Genomic DNA, 20,068 nt, shown 5'->3' with positions numbered 1-20,068 from the left:
CTATGTGTATAAATCAGTTGTCCAAGTAGCTTGGACTCTGTTCCTTAGAGTTTTTTAAAAGCCATCTATTTTTAAAAAGGCTAAGACAATTTTTATTCCTTTGCAAGTTATAGGAAACAGATGTTTCTATATTTATTTTTCCTCTATAAAACGCATGTTTAACAGTAAGGATAGTCAGGGAATTACTATCTGCTGCTAAGATAATTAACTAGTTCCTCCAGGAAAATCAAATTAATTGTGCTTTTTATGTCATGTTTCTATACTTGCAATAAGAATCTGTCCTTCAGAGAAACAGGTTTAAGAAATTTTATTGAGTATAAAAATACATAAACTTAAGGTATATTAAGTAAACTGTACAAAAGATACACACTAGCAATAAATGAAGGAACTGTATCCATACAAAAGCCAAAAAATTTACAAACTACTCGCACTACTGAAATGTGCAGGTGCCAGTGGTACATTCTGATTAAGACTTTACATTCCGGTAAAAAAAGAAACAAAACCAAAATCAAGAGCAATAATTATATTCTTGTGTCTATTGTCTAAATTAAAAGCCATATTCCAGAATAGAAATTAAAAATAACTACTTGACTTCAAATATCACACAGGAGCCATGTTCAATAAGCATTGAAAAATTACCTCTATTTTAAAATGTGAGGACGTATTACCTAGTAAACATTGGCTGATGTTAATCTGTTATATTATGACATAAAAATCCCCATAGTATTTTACAGAACCTATGTCAAAGCCTGAGCTGGTTCTAAAATCAATTCAGTTTAACTGACATACAGACCAATAGTTCAGCCCAATAACAAAAACATGTTGCCAACATTACAAATATATTTTTTTTTTTATTACTCAGACTACTTTAATTTCAGAATATTACATTTGGCAGTACATGAAGGAAGGTCGTTGTGACCTTGATTCTTTAACCCATTACCACTGGGTTAGTATTAGTCCTTGGAAATGACGTTTATTTTGCTTTCATTTACTCAGTCAACTGACTACTCCACATGGCAAAGAACCTGTAGATACTAATAAACACAAGAATAGTCAGTTATAGAAGCAGAGACAAACAGGTATCAGGCAGCCAAGAGAGCGCATAACCCCTAAATAAGCACATATTTTAAGAGAACATGATTATTCTATATGGTTCACAGTTTTGCTTAAGTAGAAGAATATTGCTTTAGATAACAAAAATATTAGAAAGATCACAAAAGTAGAAAGCTTCTAAAGAGAAGGAACTGAGATCTGATAAGGATTAGGGTGTTACAGAAAAAAAGTAAGAGTTTGTAAAGGTAAACTGAAAGAGGACAACAGAATAAAGCAGAAATACTACCCACCTGTCAGAAAACTTTTATACCTGTCAAATTAAACTTATGGAGTACAACAAAAGAACAGAAAGTTAGAAGCTTAAATAATGCCATCATTATCATAATATCTGAAACAAAAAACAGTAATACCAGAGCCGGAAGATTCACACATTATGTTAAGGATAACTGAGTTTTATATATGCTCTGCAAAAATAGCCTAGAATTAAAGACAATTCTGTTATTTGCAGTCTGTGTTCAGCTGGTCCAACTTAAGTTTTGTTGTATATCCTAGGGATCTGTGTTTTTTTCAAATATTGTGTCTAATTATAGAATTAAGGAGCAACTTCATTTAGCTATCAGCTGCTAAAAACTTTTGAACAGACCGCAAAGTTGGTTTTATCATTGTATATTTGAATCAGTGATATTTATCACTGAACTCTTAAAAACACTCTCAGATACTTCAATACTTTATTAGGGAATACCATCATAAACTAAACTATCCAAGACATAAATGCTGAATTTTTTTTTTTTTTTTTTTTTAAACACAAAAGTATGTACAGAGCAGATGAGAAAATACTACTTCCACATAGCACTGAACAAAGAAGTACATTTTCAAGAGATGGGATTACATTTTCTTCAATGTATTTGGACCGGCGCTCCCTATACACTATTTTTACTGCTACTTTCCTGAGGAAGAAAAAAAATCAAATAGAGTCTGTCATCCTGGTCTAACAAGAAGAATGCAGACTCATTTTAGACCATTTTGACGTATCCAACATTAGCCATATCTACAACTGATTAGCTATATTGCCAGAATTCATATGTTGTCCTACTTACAGCTATCTCTGGTATACATATTCAAGAAGTACAGTGAGGTTTCATCTGGGACTATGAGCAGTTAGAGACAGAACTTTGTTTTCAAACTATCTTTCTTTCTCTAGACTATTTACAAGACTACTGTATAACTACTACTGATCTTTTCAAAGAGGTTTTTGTTAAAAAATAAAATCTTACTCATGTAAGAGGGGTGTCTGGGCAGTTTCACAGATAACTGAACAAACAGGAGACTGAAAGACATTTACATTTGATCTTGCTACTAAAGGAAAGGCTTAGGGAAGGATGTGCACTGTCATGCATGTGTGGTAAATATGTACGTATATTATGAAATGCACAAACTATACTCCAGAAAGGAAAGTGTAACTCTTTTTTCCTGTTAGCAATCTTACAAGTTTACAAAAACTACTAGTTATTTTTAAGTAGCAGTATTTCAAGCTGTCAGTACCCTCTGCATTTGTGCTGTCACTTGCGATTCCATCTTTAAGTCCACTCTGGCTTGTTATTTTAACAGGTTAGCTGTACTCTTGTCTTACTGATGTTCCTAGAAGAGCACAAATGATTTGATTATAAAGAAAAAAATGAAATTAAGTTGTTCCACAGTTGTCTTGTCACAGATGTTTGTAATCATGTATAATATATTGCAAGGAGGAAGTGTAAGCAAAGCCTTTTTTAAGAAAATGCAAATATATTGTTTAATTCTTTAATGTATTAGTGTCAATAAAACAAAAGAAGTTCATGAACGTTTCCTTGCACTTAAAACCAGTTTCACTGCTAAACTCAGGAAGTACCCATCCTTTTAGAAGGCGCCATACCAGAGCTTCAGAAACATGTAATTTTCATCTTCACCTTTTTGATAATTACAGGCTTTCAGCCTTCTTTTTATAACTGTCGAGAATTCCTGTCAAGAATGACAATAGATCTTCAGGCATGAATTCTTCATAGTCTCTGTCAATTTTTGCATTCTGTTCATCAAGATATTTCTAGAAAAGGGTTACAGAAAGTTTATTATTAGAACTATCATGGTCTCTATTGTACTGGTTCTGCTAAAGCATTTAAGCAGTCATTGCACAGGTTAAGTGATTTCAGTTAAACACTGCTCTGAAAGACGCCTACCAGAACCAGATTAAACCTGACAGGATGTTACTGCTAAAATTTAATGGTCAATTCTGATTATTTATACCAAAAGTTCTGTCAACAAATTTGTTTAACTAGAATCCACAGACTCGGCACAGCAGCTCTAAATAACTGATACTTTATGGAAAAGAGTAAGTTCTAATTTCCATGTGTTTAACTGCAGTTGCAAATGTCTCTAGAAAGATTTAATTCTTAATATCAAATTTTAGCTTACCTCTATAGATACTACATGAGTAGCAATCACTTCTAAAAGACGATTCAAGTTATCACCAGCTTTCCTGCTCTCTTCTGTTGTTGTTTGCATAACAACTTGATATCTAAAAAGTAAAGACACTCAGACAGTCACATCTGTAATTATAAAGTTCCTGACACCTAAAACAATCACTTTACCAAGGCTGATATATTGTCATGTTTAGCCATAGTTTTTTCTGTTATTATTAACTTGAACCAAGTTAGATTTGTATATTAATACTCAGAAGAAAAAGGACCCTATTGTGCTAACCGGTACGAAACAAAGTACCTTGGAGACAGAACAGGAGACAGAACAGGAGACAGAACAGGAGACAGAACAGGAGACAGAACAGGAGACAGAACAGGAGACAGAACAGGAGACAGAACAGGAGACAGAACAGGAGACAGAACAGGAGACAGAACAGGAGACAGAACAGTCTTTCCAGACTTTAAGCTGTAAAATGTGGTTGTCACAAGTTTGGAAACACACCAATTTCCTTACTACAACCATATATATAAAAAAATGCATGGTAAACAGTTCTGATACAGCAGACAAATATTCTAGCAAAATATTAAGTGTCGAGGAGAAACACCTTTCAATTGTGAATTTGTGAAATTAATATACTGAGGATACCCGGTCACCAAAGAATTTTACATTAGGATTCAAGAAAATGTCTTTATCCTTAAAACACATAAAAACCAAAATAAACTACACAAACAACTTGAAGTTATGGGCCTTACTGTCGTTGAAGATCATGCAATTCATTTGTGGCTTCACTGAGACCTTCATTGACACCACTCTCCAGTAATTGTTTATGCTTCTCTAACAATTCCAGTTCATTTGCACATTTTTGCTCTTCCTCTTCTGCCTCCTATAAACATAAGAAAAGAGGAAAAAAATAAATTGCATAACTCAGGAATAACTAGGATTTTTTTTTCCTCCTTTTTATTACCTGATTACATCCTGATACTTGAATTCAGAATTCACACAAGTAACTCCAAAGTCAGAATTAAAAAAACCCAAGGACATCCCCCTAAACCTAAAGTTTCAGGTATTTTCTGTATCGTCTTCCACCCAAAACCAACCTAACCTTCCCGTTATTTCTCTAACCATATTTCAAGGTCTGTGTTCCAGCTATTTTCCCTTCAAAGTTCATCTCAAAAAGTGTTATTTCCATACTTTAAACAGTTTAGAAATGGAATATCATGAACAACTGTTTCTAGGTTAAAAAAATAAAATCACATTTGAGTAAGGAAATCGGTTTTCCCTTTTCTGTTTGAAAGATGAGTACAAAATGTAAGTAATCATCTCTCCAAGGAGAATGACACTGTTGACACTGTACTTAACATGCACAAAACCAAACTAAATTTCGCCATCAACTAAACATGCAATTCTGGTAAATTACTGAAACATCATCCTTCAAAAATAACTTTAATGCTCAAGTCTTATGGATAGCATTTTAAAAATTACATGAGGAATTACATGACTATGTCTTATTATAACCATCCAGTTGCAACTGAGTATTTTATGAGTTCACCTTAAGAGAAAAGTATATGCAACAGCATAGATCGAAAGCTAAATTTCAGGTGGTTTTGAAAGCAATAAACTAAATTAATTGCCTTCACCCACCTAAGCAGGTATTAGCAGTGAAATAACCCTGTTTAGTGGTTATAGCACAGAAGTTTGGATCTGAAAGAGCAGATATGTTAAACACGAGCTTAGTTCAAAAAGCATTTCTCCTGGGTGCCACAGCCATGCTGTTAGAGAAGCTGGGAGGTACTGAAGCAGCCACTTAGTTGTTAACTGAGAGGGCTATGTTTTGTTGCTAAACTAGAAGTGAGGAAAAGCATAGGGACCACTCCCCCACTGGTGAAGAAAAACAAAGCAAGCAACAATTTTATATCATTAGAACATCTAATGTGTTTTTAGTCAAACACTGTTTTCCTTAGTTTTTAATAAAGTGATTAAACATGTTTACTAAAAACTGCAAGTGTGTGTATTATATACAAACTGAACAGATAAGGCAGATTCTGTTAACTCTCAAATCTCCTTCAAGCACATGCTTTGAGACCTCCTGAGGTCAGGAGATGATTGCCACTGCTTTTGTTACTGGATGTAGTAGCTTATGATTTACAGGATCTGCCAAAGTATGATGCCAGATTCTCTTATGAGAAAGTGAACACTTACTCACTTACGGTAGTGCTCAAATATTGCTGAAAAGAATGAGAGAATCCTGCAAGAGGAATGGAAGGATGCAAGGGCAGAGGTCCAAACAAACAAAAATACAAACCAAAAACTTATGTATAAATGCAAAGATTAAGGATAAATTGATATCAACCTATAACAAGTTATACCTTAAGCTTCTGATGGTAAAGATCATCCAGCTTTTCAGCTTCTTCTTTCAACATTTTCACACTGCTTTTCTTGTCCACTACCATTACATTCACCTAGAATGAAAACACAATGAAGAAAATATAATTCAAAAAGAATTCCAACATATAAATCCATACCATCACAAACAACACATGGTAGCCCAGAAATATTTAAACTGGGCCAGGCTGGGATGGCATTAACTTTCTTCATAGCAGCCTGTATGGTGCTTTGTTTTGGATAAGTGGCTAAAACAGTGTTGGTAACACACCAGTGTTTTGGCTAATGCTGAATAGCGCTTGCACAGCATCAAGGCTTTCTCTCCCTCCCACAGCCCCTCAGTGAGTAGGGTAGAGGTGGGCAAGAGGCTGGGAAGGCACATAGGCAGGACAACTGACCAAAACCAGCCAAAAGGATATTCCATACGATATACTGTCACGCTCAGCAATAAAAACTGAGGTAAGGGAAGAAGAATGGGGAAATAAAATTCTCCTTCTTCCAATCCATCCTGAACCCAATATTGCTAAAAATCTTCCTTGTGACAACTTGTCAGTGATGGTAAGCCACACAACAGACTGGAATGGGCAAGTTACTAAAAACAAATCTTTCCAATGTTTATGGTCAAATATATGTAAGCTGCATAATCTTCAATGCAGGGTATACACATTATTTCAACTAACAGGAGACCCTAATTCTCACAAAAGCAATCTTCTCTCAGCTTTCCTCCTTGCCCCCCCAAAAAAACCCAACAAAAAACCCCAACAAAACCAACCCAAACAAAAAACCTACACCCAAATGAAAAAGAACCCACCACACTTCACCATGCAAAAGACCAAATGAGACCAGCAGATAACATTATAGTATCTTAGTCCTAATCTTCATTAACCAACACACCTGTTCCAAAGCATCTTCCAAAGTCATCTTCTGTTGAGTAGCTTTCCTAATTTCTTCCTCAGTCTGGTCTATGATTGCCATAAGGGGAGCCTGTAATACACATACAAGAAGATCTGGCTAATATAATTTGTTAGTTTGAACCAAGATGTACCCCAGTACATCTTTTCCCTCTCCTGTTTATATTTAGGCTGCTGTACACTCCAATACCAAATTTTCTTCCTATACTGTAACATAGTTATGGCAATGCATCACACAAGCTTCTCGATGAAGTTTCATGGAGAGGTTAAGAGAGACCTTTCCACCATTTCCAAAGAAATGCATTTTTTTGTGAGTGGTAACAGAAATAATCAGTGTTGACTCTGCTTACCTTGATCTGAGTTCTGTATTTGGCTAGGCAATTTGGTCCTGCCTCAGGATTAAACTGAATCTCAAAGTCATGGCCTTTGGAATTCTCAGCACTTACTGGAATTAATTTCAGCTTTCGAGCCAGTTTATGATACTCTGCCAGTTGCATTTCAATCTGTTCAGAGGAGAAAAGGGCATAAATCGTAGAAGAAATAAAAGTGAAAACTTTGCAAAAAGTATTCATATAGTACTTCAAACAGGTTTCTGAGTTGCTCTGTACAAACATGATTCCATGTCACGACACAGTATGCAAGAGCTGTATGTATTGACAGTCCAGCAGTTTGCGTTGTTTGGATTAAGTGCTGTTTTATGATTTTTTTCAGAGTTTGCTCTGCGAGGTTTCTCAGTGTGTATGGGTGAGACAGAATGGTTCCACCTGTGATTTTCCCTGCTCATCTGCCATATTTTTTCCTGCCTCAACTTCTTGAGGATTAGTTGATAGGGAAGGAAAAACATGCTTGGGAATAATACAAATAACTAAGTCAGTCATCATGTTGATATGCCTTTTCTTACTGGTTTTCACAGGAAATGCCACATAGCCACACATCCTAATAACAAACTTTAACTTGAGCATACCTCTAGACAAAGCTTATTAAATGCTCTATGTTCTGATTAATGAGTGCCATTTACATGCAAACACCGAACAACATAATTATATTTTCCAGTTTTATGTGCTTCATACTTGGACAGTATGAGGAATTTAAGTTAATACTTGATAAAGCGTAACCCTGCCACATGCAGAACATATTTGAAACTGGTTTTTTTTAGTTCTCCATCTGGCAAAGCAGCAGCTTTTAAATCTCACCACTTACAGGACCACATCTTTTCATTCTGTTTGAGGGAATTGAATTTGGCCATTAAAATCTGTTAGAACTTCCATATAAGGGACCAATCTAGTCCTAAATGCATGCAGAGATATTGATTCAAAGCACTAGTTTTGCATTACTTCCTTGCTATGAAATCTTAACATTAGCCTCAAATTGCTTGTGTTAACAAAGCAATTTCAAGCTAATGTTATCAAAGCTCTTGATGCTATGACAGTGGTGCATATTCTAGCTATGTCCCTTATGATGCAGAGAAAAATGAAAAGAATACATTTCCATTTGCTTAAAACAGAAAAGGGGCAAAAAAGAAACATTTTTCAGAGAGATTATAAACAGAAGCCATTCTTGTCACTTTAGCCTGTTAAGACATATCTATGCTGCTGTTAGATTATTTAGGAAAGAAGTTAGTGATAGTCCAAGTCCTAAGTTTAAGCTTGCATGATGAAAATGATAGCCACTTCTCAATGTAGTAGGGTTTTCACATACCGCCTCTTTATTCCTAGCATATTTTAGCTCTTCATTCCACAACTGATGTTCTTCTGCTTCCACTTCCTTAGTCAGCTTGTTAATGGTTTGCTGCAACTCATTTCTCTCATGATTTATTCTCTCGATGTCCGCAACTGAGTACTTTTGGTTATCAAAGATGTGCTGGAGCCGGGCATTCTCCTGCTTCATTGCTTCTACCTCCATTTCTAAGTTCACAAAACATTTGTGAAATGGATGTAAAAATACCAGCCTATATCGTGAAACCTAATCTCTGTGTAGTTTTATGAGTAAATAATACCTGTATTTCATTACTCTAGTGTACAAACAGGTTATCAGCCAAAGAAATCTCTTTATTAGCAATCCATTTTGGGAAGTTATTTGTAGCATCATCATACACTACGTATCTCACTCTCAAGCTGAGAATTACCATTATTTTAAACCTATTTCTAGCTTCAATATCCCGTTTGTGACCAAGGCCTTCTTACCCACTGTCTCAACTTCCTCATTAACACCTTCCAGTTTTTGATCAAGGATGGCTATATGAGATTCCAGATTAGCCAAATAAGCCTGGTATTTCTGGATATCTGCTTGAAGAGATGACTTCAGGTTTCGTAGTGATACTCTACGATCCTAGTAAATGGATGGAAAGAACAACCACTATTATAGTAATCTAAAATAATGATCTTACTTTCCAGACAAGACAATAATTAGTCAACTTTAATAGTATAAATATAAAATTAATGAACTTTAATACATTTTTATCTCTGTGATAGCTGAATCAAGTTAAGCATCTGTAAAATAATAACAAAAAAGGCTGACAAGATGGTTTACATCTTAATTCTTGCATTTCAGCATTTAGTCTTTGACTTGCATTAGGCATTGCATTAAGAAAGTTCTTACTACAGGTAATTCACAATTTAAGTATAATAATACACAAAAGGCAGATAAAACTAAAGGCAAGGAAAGCTGGGAATACAAGCAGCACATTCTGCATAGTAGGCAGGAGTATCAATTTGCCAGCTGCACAGCCAGTAAACCATTTTTAAACTCATGATGTATTAAAAGCAGAATCTATCTTTTCAAACAAAATATTTTCCCTAAAATATATTGTTACCACTGAATCCCATGCTCTCATCCCCTAAGAAGTTCTCATACCAACACTTTTGGAAATTATAATGTTGAAGTTCAGAAAAAAAAAAGTGGTTTGAGTATTTTATTAATATTTCAGCCAATGCAAGATCTCTATACCTGAAAATATCTGCACAATATCAAACAAATAGTGACTGAAGACTTCACAATAAATGCCTTGTACGATAATGGTATAGGGTCTGTGATAACCTGGCCTAACTAAAAACTCATGGAGCACTGAAAATAATGTTCTATTTGTTGTAATGTATCATCACCATCTTCATTTAATAATGATAATAGTGGTCAATAACAGAAAATTTAACTCCACCATATAAACAAGCATGGACACAATTTACTAACCGGCTCGTTTTCCTTTTCTTTTTCTAGTCTTGCAATCTCTTCATGAAGTCTTTTGTTGTCAGCTGCCAAACCTTCTATCTGGAATTCATCTATATGAAATAAATCCTCTTGGGGGGGGGGGGGGGGGGGGGGGGGGGGGGGAAGAGAGAAGGAAGGAGGCGGGGGTTTACAAATTAATCTCACTGAATATCATCACCTAATCTGAATATCTGTGCTTTAGCTTCAGCATAGTAAATACCCATTATCGGAACTAAAACTAAATTAAAAAACCCACCCAAAAACCAACCAACAAACCCATCCAAAACCCCTTTCATTACAAAGCAAATAGGCAAAAAACCCAAAACAAACAAGAAAAGAAATTAGTTTTTCAGTCCTCATGTCATAAAAGAGCTCAAAATCACTCCTGTGAGGTCAATTTCCAAACTCTGATACAGCCCACACTATAGGATTGTGGTTGTTAGAGAAGTTTCATCTGTTCCAGCTTCACAAGGTAGTCTGATTTGTATACTCTTTTCTCATCCATGTACTTCCTTGCCTCTCGAGACATTTTTCCCTCACTTCCCTCAGTCTTTGCCAAACAATGGCATGATTACTTTTTCCTACTAATATCTAGTAACAGTCTGGTAGCTTCTGTTTCCTCTCCAGCTGATGGCTCCAGCTTGCAACAGAAGCGTCCTGAAGTCTGGCTTTTCATAGGAGGTCACAAAAAGTGAGAGCTATTTTTCCTCCTTGTTCTCTTATTCTGTTTGTATTTCTGTAGGTGATGAAATGAATGAGTCAAAACCAAAAAATTGAAGCTGAAGACAAACACAGGTGCATGCTGAATCATATATGGGAACCTTCACAACATAGTTTGGAACTCTTGCAGACTGTTTTCAGAGCTTTTAGAAGCCGAACTTTATTACTCATCAGATGTGCATCCTTCTGGTAATATTTTTCTTTTTTTAACTATTAACTTTGTCAGACAGAAACAAGAATCATCTGCATAGATGGAATGTGCATCTGAAAAACTGTATACTGCTTTTCTGTCACAAAGATATTGAAAACAATAGGGTTACACAGGTACAGCTGACAGCAGAGCATGACCCATCTGTCTGTAATAGTAACAATGCATAAAAAGAAGAGAATTAAGTCAAAGTAACTGAGGTACTTGGGAATTTCAGGTTTCCTTTCCTCAGATCACTTTCACTTGTAAACTGAGCAAAACTGATGCTAGGAGAAAAGAAACCAGTAACACAATTAAATACTTCATTAATACAAGAAAACTTACTTAATTTTGACTGTACTTCTGCATCCAATTCTTCAAAAGTATCTCTCCCTTTCATGAAAAGCTCATAGCATTTCACAGCGTAGTCCATGAAAAGCTGAACACAATTTAAAAAGTTTTCATTTCAACAATTCGAAGGGCTGTAAAAATATCTAGATAGTCTAAATCTACTCAACCAATGGAATTAAACAAATACCAAAAATATCTTTCACAGGTTTGACTGCACTTCTGTAAAAATCAACTTTTTTTCGTCCCTTTAAACATAGAATGTCAACAGATTATATCCAGACAGAAGGAAGCATCTAGAATTCACATTAAGAAAGGTCTGGAAATACTTGATACATTTTTCTGGGATACCTAACAAGGATAGTAGATACAGTATTTAAGAATTTATTGTCCTGAAGTGTATAGAATTGTTTAGGTTGGAAAAGACCTAAGATCATCAAGTCCAATCATTAACCTAGCACTGCCAAGTCCACCACTAAACCATGGCCCTAAGCACCACATCTAAATGTCTTTTAAATACCTCCAGGGATAGCGACTCCACCACTTCCTTGGGCAGCCTGTTCCAGTCCTTAACAACCCTTTCGGTGAAGAAATTGTTCCTAATATCCAACCTAAACTTCCCCTGGTGCAACTTGAGGCCATTTCCTCTTCTCCTATCACTTGTTACTTGGGAGAAGAGACCAACCCCCACCTCACTACAGCCTCCTTTCAGGTAGCTGTAGAGAGCCATAAGGTCTCCCCTCAGCCTCCTCTTCTCCAAACTAAACAACCCCAGCTCCCTCAGCCACTCCTCATAAGACTTGTGCTCCAGACCCTTCACCAACTTCGTTGCCCTTCTTTGGATGCGTTCCAGCACCTCGATGTCCTTCTTGGAGTGAGGGGCCCAAAACTGAACACAGTATTAGAGGTGCGGCCTCACCAGTGCCGAATACGGGGGATGATCGCTTCCCTGGTCCTGCTGGCCACGCTATTTCTGATACAAGCCAGGATGCTATTTGCCTTCTTGGCCACCTGGGCACACTGCTGCCTCATGTTCAGCTGGCTATTGACCAACACCCCCAGGTCCTTTTCCACCAGGCAGCTTTCCAGCCACTCTTCCCCAAGCCTATAGCGTAATATGATCCTCTCAGGCTAGTTTGTGGAAACTGTAGGTCTGCTTAGCAGACCCCTTCAGTAAATATGACCACTGTACTTCAGATGTGCAGATGTCAGAGAACTGATGTAGAATTAAAGAGAGGTTACCCAAAAAGAATTTACTGGAGACTTTAAATTACAGATCTTTCAGAAGCAATTACACCAGTATTGTAAATTTTGTTTCAAGATACATGCACATGTATCAGTACATAAGCACACATTTAGTTTAAAAGCATTTTTACTTGTCAACTGTCAGGTTTTTAACCTTAATCTGAAATTCTGATTTAATTTGATTTTTGCAGTTTTTTAATTAAATGTTCTGGCACATCATACAACCCCTTCCAAACGTCTGCTGTGAGTTAACACTGAGTTAAATCTGAATAGTACTAATAATCTATGATAAATTAGAAAGAAATCAAGCTGCTGGATTTTTAAGTGCCTGAATTACATTGCCACCCTATTCTGTGGCTAGGAAATTAAACATTACAACCAATTTTTAAATGGTAAACTGCATAGATACCAGGAGGAGCCACCACATTTATAATTAAGTCACTGCCTTTACACTGTACTGCTGTTAACCTTAGAAGACTCAAGTGCTAAAGAGAAATATACCTGAGAACCTACTAACACAATAAACAAACAGCATAATGACTCCCTTTATCCGCAAAGGAGAACAGAAACAGTAGCAACTCAGAGAATAAGGTATTTCAATTTAATATCCAGTCTTCACTAACAGACTGGCCATGATGCCTGCTCAGGAAACTAATTGATTAGGCTTTTTACATAATGCTACTATATTTCCTGGAGAACCCTGTGAATATAAAACTGAACAGAATATATAAACACAGTTAAAATTGTTGTGTCATATATTTAAATTTGCATATGGCAAAATTCAGTTGAACAATTCTGATAATCATTTACTTTTTATGGTACCTTATTATGTACAATTCCATCATCCGTCTCTCCTCCCCAGCTTTGTCCATCATCAAACGACGGTGCATTTTCCCTCATGGCAGCATACAACTGAAAGACAGAGGTGTTCATACAAAGAGGAAGTGTGAAGATCCCCATTAGTTTTTCATATTAGTTTCATGTTCACGATAAGAAGCAGAGTAACATTGTATTAGGATTTCATCAAGCAGGGTGTAATGGTGCTGCTTCAGAATGTGACCAATCACATCAGGGTAACGAGCCTGTTTTTAGTTGCCTAAAAACACAGATGAAGCGGCATTGACTAGACATTCAACCATGCCAAATTGCCTTGCTAAGCCAAATGCGTCTTTTCAGTGTAAAGGATGGGTTTTTCACATGTGCCCAATTCAGCAGCGGTGAACTTCTGTCACAGATTCCAAATTTTGCTCAGACCTGAGCTGGCAGCAACATAGTTGCCATTATTAAAAAAACAAACAAACAAACAAACCCCACCCAAACACAAGACATCCCACTCTCTACAACAATCACAGGACACTTGAATAATTGCTATTGAAAATTCTATCCTTAGACTTCAAATTTAGGAGAAGATGGCAGATGTCACAAGAAGACCTGCACGGAACATACATGATTATACCCGCTAACTTTTCACATTTTTATGTATGCATGTCATAGATTTTTCCTCCCTTCTTATACACAAATTTGTCCAGTGCACACAGTAAAAAAAAAATCATCATAATATAACATAAAAACTCAGTTTAAAAGTTACTAAAAGTAAGGCTAAGGGCTAGCTCCCAGATAGCAGGTAAGAACACCTACATTTTTCTTTACATAAATGTCAAACAAAGAGATGTTTATAAAGCATTTAAGAGACCTGTATTGAAACTAACATTCCAGCCTGAAAAGTAGAAATATTGGGCTTAAAGACGACAAATCCTACCTTGACACAATCAATTAACCAAACCAAAGCTGTCACGATCTGAGGCCACGTGTGTGGTGCTCCTACTGTGTACATGGAGCTTTTTGACAAAGGAAAGGGGTACCTACAAGGCAAAAGAAAAAATATTTTTAATAGTTGTGGCAAACAGTGATGAAAACAGAACAGCACATTTTTACATGTAGATCAAGGCACAGAAGGAAGAACAAACTCAGTTGTACTTTATACTGTACAAAGGGAGATAAGCTGAGTTCTTACAGCACTATTTTATTCAATTATCACGGATTTCTCATTTTGTGATTCATAGACTGTCTTGAGTTGGAAGGTACCCATAAGGATCATCGAGTCCAACTCCCTGGTCCTCACAGGGCTACCTAAAACTAAATCATATGACTAAAAGCATCGTCCAGACACGCCTTGAACTCTGATAGGCTTGGTGACATGACCACTTCCCTGGGAAGCCTGACCAACCACCCTCTCAGTGAAGAACCTTTTCCTAATGTCCAATCTGAACTTCCCCTGATGCAGCTTCATTCCATTTCTTTGTGTCCTGTCGCAGGTCACCAGAGAGAGGAGATCAGCACCTCCCCCTCCGCTGCCCCCCTTGAGGAAGTTGTAGACTGCAATGAGGTCACCCCTCAGCCTTCTCTTCTCCAAGCTGAACAAACCAAGTGACCTCATCTGCTCCTTGTACATCTTACCCTTGAGACCTTTCGTCATCTTGGTCGCCCTCCTCTTGGATGCCCTCTAATAGCTGGATGTCCTTCTTATACTGACGTGCCCAAAACTGCACACAGTACTTAAGGTGGGGCTGCACCAGGGCAGTGTAGAGTGGGACAATCATCTCCCTCGACCAGCTAGCTTTTGAAGAAATGGACTTTTTTTTTGCGTATCCAAATCTTAGAAACAATTAAGGCCTCATACAAAAAAGCATCAACTAGTCCTTCATACACTCCTTAGCCCCTTCCTATACAGCTTAGTATGTTAACTTGGTCTTGGTAGCAGCCAGATCTGTCTTTCTTCTTCTGAAGCTACTATGGGAGGAGAGATGGGCACTGAAGTACTAAGGAAAAAGGAGTAGGTGCCCTGTGAGCATAAGGTGATTCATGATGCGACAAAGACCTCAAAGGAAAGGCAACAAATGCAAAGGACAGAGTAATAGTCCACTGGATGATGTTTAGACTTCCAAATGGGATGTGCAAGCCTGAAGGATTTCTTAACATATTAAAACAAACTGATACACAGGAGGCCTGTTCTTCGAGGGCAAGATTCTTGCTTCTTGGGTCAAACGCACTTTGAAAACAGAAAAGCAGCTGACAATCAGCTTAATGTCATGCAATTACAGAAAAGAATTTTGGAACAGCTGCCTATCAAAGTATTAATATTGCCTATAAATATGGAACACACAAAGGCTATACTGCTGATTACAGACACCGTCTCAAAATCTTCTACAAATCAAAGAATAAATAAGTGCAGATTTTATTCCATCTTTAGACTGACAGCTGCCCAAAGTTATTTTAAGAACAGAGGACAAAAAGCTGTGACAAACTGACAGTTCTAAGTAAGCAGTCATGAGCCATTCAGCCTGAGAATTTTTAAAAATGAATTATTTAGGTCCATTTTCTAACTCTCAAAAGACAACTTAAAGTGAGTTCTCAAAATAAGTCTTTTATCCAGGATTACACTCTTGGTGCCACAGAGTAAAGCCTCTCGAGAGCAATTCCCTTTTCAACATTTCAGCTAGGTCAGCAGTTTCAAATGTTATTGATTAAAACAAAATTTTATTAAAATATTGAGAAGTGAACAGAACAGACTTAATAGCTACATCTAAGGAGCCCTGGCGCTTTGACATTATCATGGGCTCAGATCCACAGAAGTAAAATACACTTCACTAATTTTTTAATGAGACTGAAAATCACCATTATCAACAGGCAGAGGATTTTCTTTCTTGGAAAGTATTGGTGCATTAATGATTCCAAACACTTACTGAGCAAGATTAGAAATAAAACACCCAGCTACTTTATGGGTTTTTTTCACCTCAGCGGTCATTTTGATTATTTCTACCCCCTGCTTTGAAAGCAGAATGAGAGAAATTAAAGGAAAAATGATTTTTAACTAAATGAACTGGGTCCAACATTCTGAAATGGTTTTTTAGTTCTTGGATTTTAACAGAATGAACAAGGAGAGTCTGTCAAAAAAATTTGTGTCTCTTTCAAAGTTTAATACAAATAAAGATAATTAGATTTTACGTGACAAAGCAAGCTTCCAAGAACCTATAGTTCTGCAAGTTCAAATATAAAAATATATAGTAGAGTCTGAGAATCAGGGAGTAAACTTAGAGCAGAACAAAAGTGAAACAAAATAATCACAACATTGTAGTTTCAGAGTCTCATCTAAATAGAGAAGCCTATCTGTTCTCCCCAGCTATCATGCAGAATTCTTAGCATTTAAATTTCTAGCTGTATCATATCTATTTAGCACAACAGACTAACAAAAATGATCTTACCCAAGCTCTTTAAAAACTCTGGGAATTTCCTCTTCAAATTTTGAGTCAGGCAGTTCGTAAGAAGGGCAGAGAAATCCATAGATAAAAGTGAAGATTTTTAAAAAGTCCTTAACTGATGGAGACTGCAGTGATTTCATGGAAACATTATGGGCATAACCATTCTCAACAAGAAACTGAGAAAAAGAAACATGGCATATTAGTCACTAAACAAAATCTAAAGTTGAAACCATGAAAAAAAATATTTTTATTAGTACCTTTTATGCATAATAACATACGCTTAGAATAAGTTAATAAGTTACCTCACAAAGCTGCTTGATACATTGTTGGATGAATGCCTTGTCATGCAGTGGCCTGGGATCCTTGATCTTCTCTGTACCAAATACACCATACTGACTGTTGCGTGAACCTCCAGCCCCACTAGTTCTAAGAACAAAAGATAAATACAGTTCTTGTGACAATACGTATAAAGAAAAACTCTCTTAATGTTTAAGTCACTCCAACTGCCATTTTTATGTTTCTTTTGCATTTGTTATGCAAAGGGATGCCTGAAGGCTTCTCTTTATCTAGGATGACTGGAAAAACAACATCAACCTGGAAGCCATGATGCACACATACAACAGATGCATCCTAGATGCATATTTTCTTCAGTTTATTGAAAGAAATAAAGTTTTATAGAGCAGAAAAATACCCCAACAATGAAGAAACAAAATGATGTAGGTGATTGAAAATAAAGACCAAAATATTTAATGAATATTTAAAAGGCATCGATCCCTGCAACAGTGGGGTCCTATGAAAGAAGATACCTGCAATACATCAGAACACAGAAAGCCATGAACTAAGGTGAAAGATTATAGAATTTTGGAAGGTTTGCATCTGGGAGAAGAAGAAACTAAGGCAGAGTGTACTGGAGATACCGTTCTTCCTTAAATAGGCAAATGTATTGAGAGGCTCTTAAGGTCTGCAGTGCATATCATTCCCAAGAGGAAGAACAGCTCTCAAAGCAATTCCTACTCTACAGCATTATTGTTCAGTGATCAAAGAGTAAAGGAAGGCAGACCTGAAGGTCTGCTAGCCTCAGGTCCATTATTCCCTACAACGACAATCTGTCAAGAGAGAAAAATTACAAAATTATGTGGGACTGTTATTGTTTTAACTTACAGTATAGAGATCTAAAGCTATCAATACCTCTTCCCAAAAAAGCTGACTTTTCTTTCTGAATTTCCAGGTGTAGGTTTGCTCACGCTCAGCTTCCCAAACGTACTTCTGTCCTTCCTGAAGGATAGGGAGAAGGATTCAGGTGACTATTTCTACCATTTCATCTTTTCCTCATGTAAGAAAACTATAAATACATGCATATAAGCCTAAGCATCTTCAGCATAACAGCATCTTAGAAAAGTCAACTGATTTGAATGCATTATTTGTCCATTATCAAACTACTTCTGCAAGAAGATTTGTAAGTATACATTTTATACACACATACACCCAGCCACCTCCTAAGAAATATGTAAGAAAAAGTGTTACAATTTGAGATATGTCACAGGTATACAAATAGGTTAAAAAGAAAGTTTTTGCAGAACTGGAGCACTTGTGCAAATATCCTTGGCTGCAGGCAGTTTTCTTCTCACTGCTCCCATTTTTTTTTTTCACTTGCTACTCACACACTCAAACACACTACAGTAAATCACTTCGGAGTTAGTTTTTTATACCTATTCTTAGCAAGATGATCAGCAACACTTACATCTGAGGTGTTTGAAGAACCATTTTGTTGTTGTCCTGCACTCTCAGTGCCATCATAGATTGCCGACCACTGCTTCCGGCAGTAGTTGAGCTTCGTCTCATTGTGACTAAACTGTAAATCACAATCTGTCAGTATTGCAAAATCCAGGATCTATGAGTATTTGCTTTTTTAAACACCATAATGACTTTCTAAAGGGTCAGAATAACCAAGTAGAATTGTACTTTAGATGAACGAGTGTGACAGACAGTTTACAGAAATATTGGGTTCTCTTAAAAAAAAAAAAAAAAGAAAAAAAAAGGGTATATGTCAGACTCCAGAACTACATAGCAGCAGCCGCAGTCTTTCAAATTAACTATTTCATTGATGAAAGTGCCAGCGCTTGTTCCAAACCTACTATTTTGCCTTTATTTATATCTAGTCATTTGTAACCTACAGATTCCAAAAGCAAAATGGCTTCAGAAGTTTTTCAGTCCCATCAGCTAGGAGGAAGGCCACACTAACATACTACTGTTTCTAGCACTTCAGCCATCCATCTATTCCTTAGCCACTAATTCTGAGCCTGCTTATTGGTTTTGCAAATGATCTCACAGTACCATAGCAAAATAACTGGAAAGCCTATTCTGAGACAATATTATGGCTATCTTCAGACAACACACACAAAATATAAATCAAGCTGGAAGTATTGAACTGTCTCCACAGAGGGATTAAGTGGGATTTTCAGGTAACTAAAATTAACTCAGAAAAAAAATGCCAATTTTTGCCCTCTACAGAGGATCTATTTTATTTGTGGGGTGGGCTCAAATGCCTGAATTATAACTAATCCAAAAACCTTCATTACAAAATTACCAAAACACATTATCAATATAAATTGTGTTTCACGATCACACTTCTAGTTCCACTTCTCCCAAACCATGACAGAAGTATAGCTTAGGCCCACTTCATAGGGCAGCTTATCCGTGACCTCATTTTCTCTGGGGAAGAAGCTACATTCTTCTGCTGCTTTGCCAGGGGTCCACCGCAGACAGAGTAAGTTGTTTTCATAAGCATACCAAATGCCTAGTTTAAGAGTAGAGTTTGCTAGAGTCAACAAGCCAGCAGAAAAAAAAGGTAAGAGCGCAGCAGAACCGGGCACAACTACATCCACTTGCATTAACAGCGCGTTTAAACCGTACCAAAGGCAAACAGGGAAGCCAGTGGCGCTTACACGCCAACAGCCCGACGCTCCCCACCGCCGCTGGGCGGCTGGGCTCCCTTACAGCCCCGGCTTTCCCCCGGTGCGCGGCCAACGGTTGCCCCGGGGGCCGGAGGGGCAGCGCCTGCCACCCGCCCCACAGGCGCCAGCCCCGGGGCGGCTGCCGCCCGCCGCCCCCCTCGGCGGGGAAGGCCCGCGCCACGGAGAGAGCCGTCCCAACAGCCCAACGTTACCGTTAGCGGCGCCGACTCCTTCCTCTCAATTTCAAATCCGCCCGCCGACTACGTCACGGTGCGCGCCGCAGCGCTCACGTCACAGCGGAGCGGCGAAGAAGCAGGATAAGGAGTGAAAGGACGCGGGGGGTGTCGTCACTTC

General features: G+C 37.4%; 1 protein-coding gene across 1 annotated transcript; it reads right to left on the bottom strand.

Moving 5' to 3' along the window:
- Window positions 1-3,007: 3,007 nt before the first annotated feature.
- Window positions 3,008-20,004, bottom strand: NDC80 (NDC80 kinetochore complex component; the record flags this gene model as incomplete). Its single annotated transcript, XM_082310675.1, has 17 exons — window positions 19,927-20,004; window positions 18,502-18,612; window positions 17,949-18,035; window positions 17,063-17,186; window positions 16,764-16,936; window positions 14,261-14,363; window positions 13,324-13,413; window positions 11,254-11,347; window positions 9,984-10,090; window positions 8,981-9,125; window positions 8,496-8,701; window positions 7,148-7,300; window positions 6,781-6,870; window positions 5,871-5,963; window positions 4,257-4,387; window positions 3,499-3,601; window positions 3,008-3,130 (listed from the first exon to the last, which is right to left on the bottom strand). Exons 2-17 carry the CDS (start codon window positions 18,600-18,602, stop codon window positions 3,008-3,010), a joined length of 1,923 nt encoding a protein of 640 aa, XP_082166801.1. The 5' UTR covers window positions 18,603-18,612; window positions 19,927-20,004.
- Between the last annotated feature and the right edge of the window lie 64 nt (window positions 20,005-20,068).

This window comes from Platalea leucorodia, assembly GCF_965183815.1.
Source record: "Platalea leucorodia genome assembly, chromosome: 1".
Classification (NCBI taxonomy): domain Eukaryota; kingdom Metazoa; phylum Chordata; class Aves; order Pelecaniformes; family Threskiornithidae; genus Platalea; species Platalea leucorodia.
The sequence above is the reverse complement of the archived record's forward strand: the minus strand, read 5'-3'. Positions and strand labels throughout refer to the sequence as shown.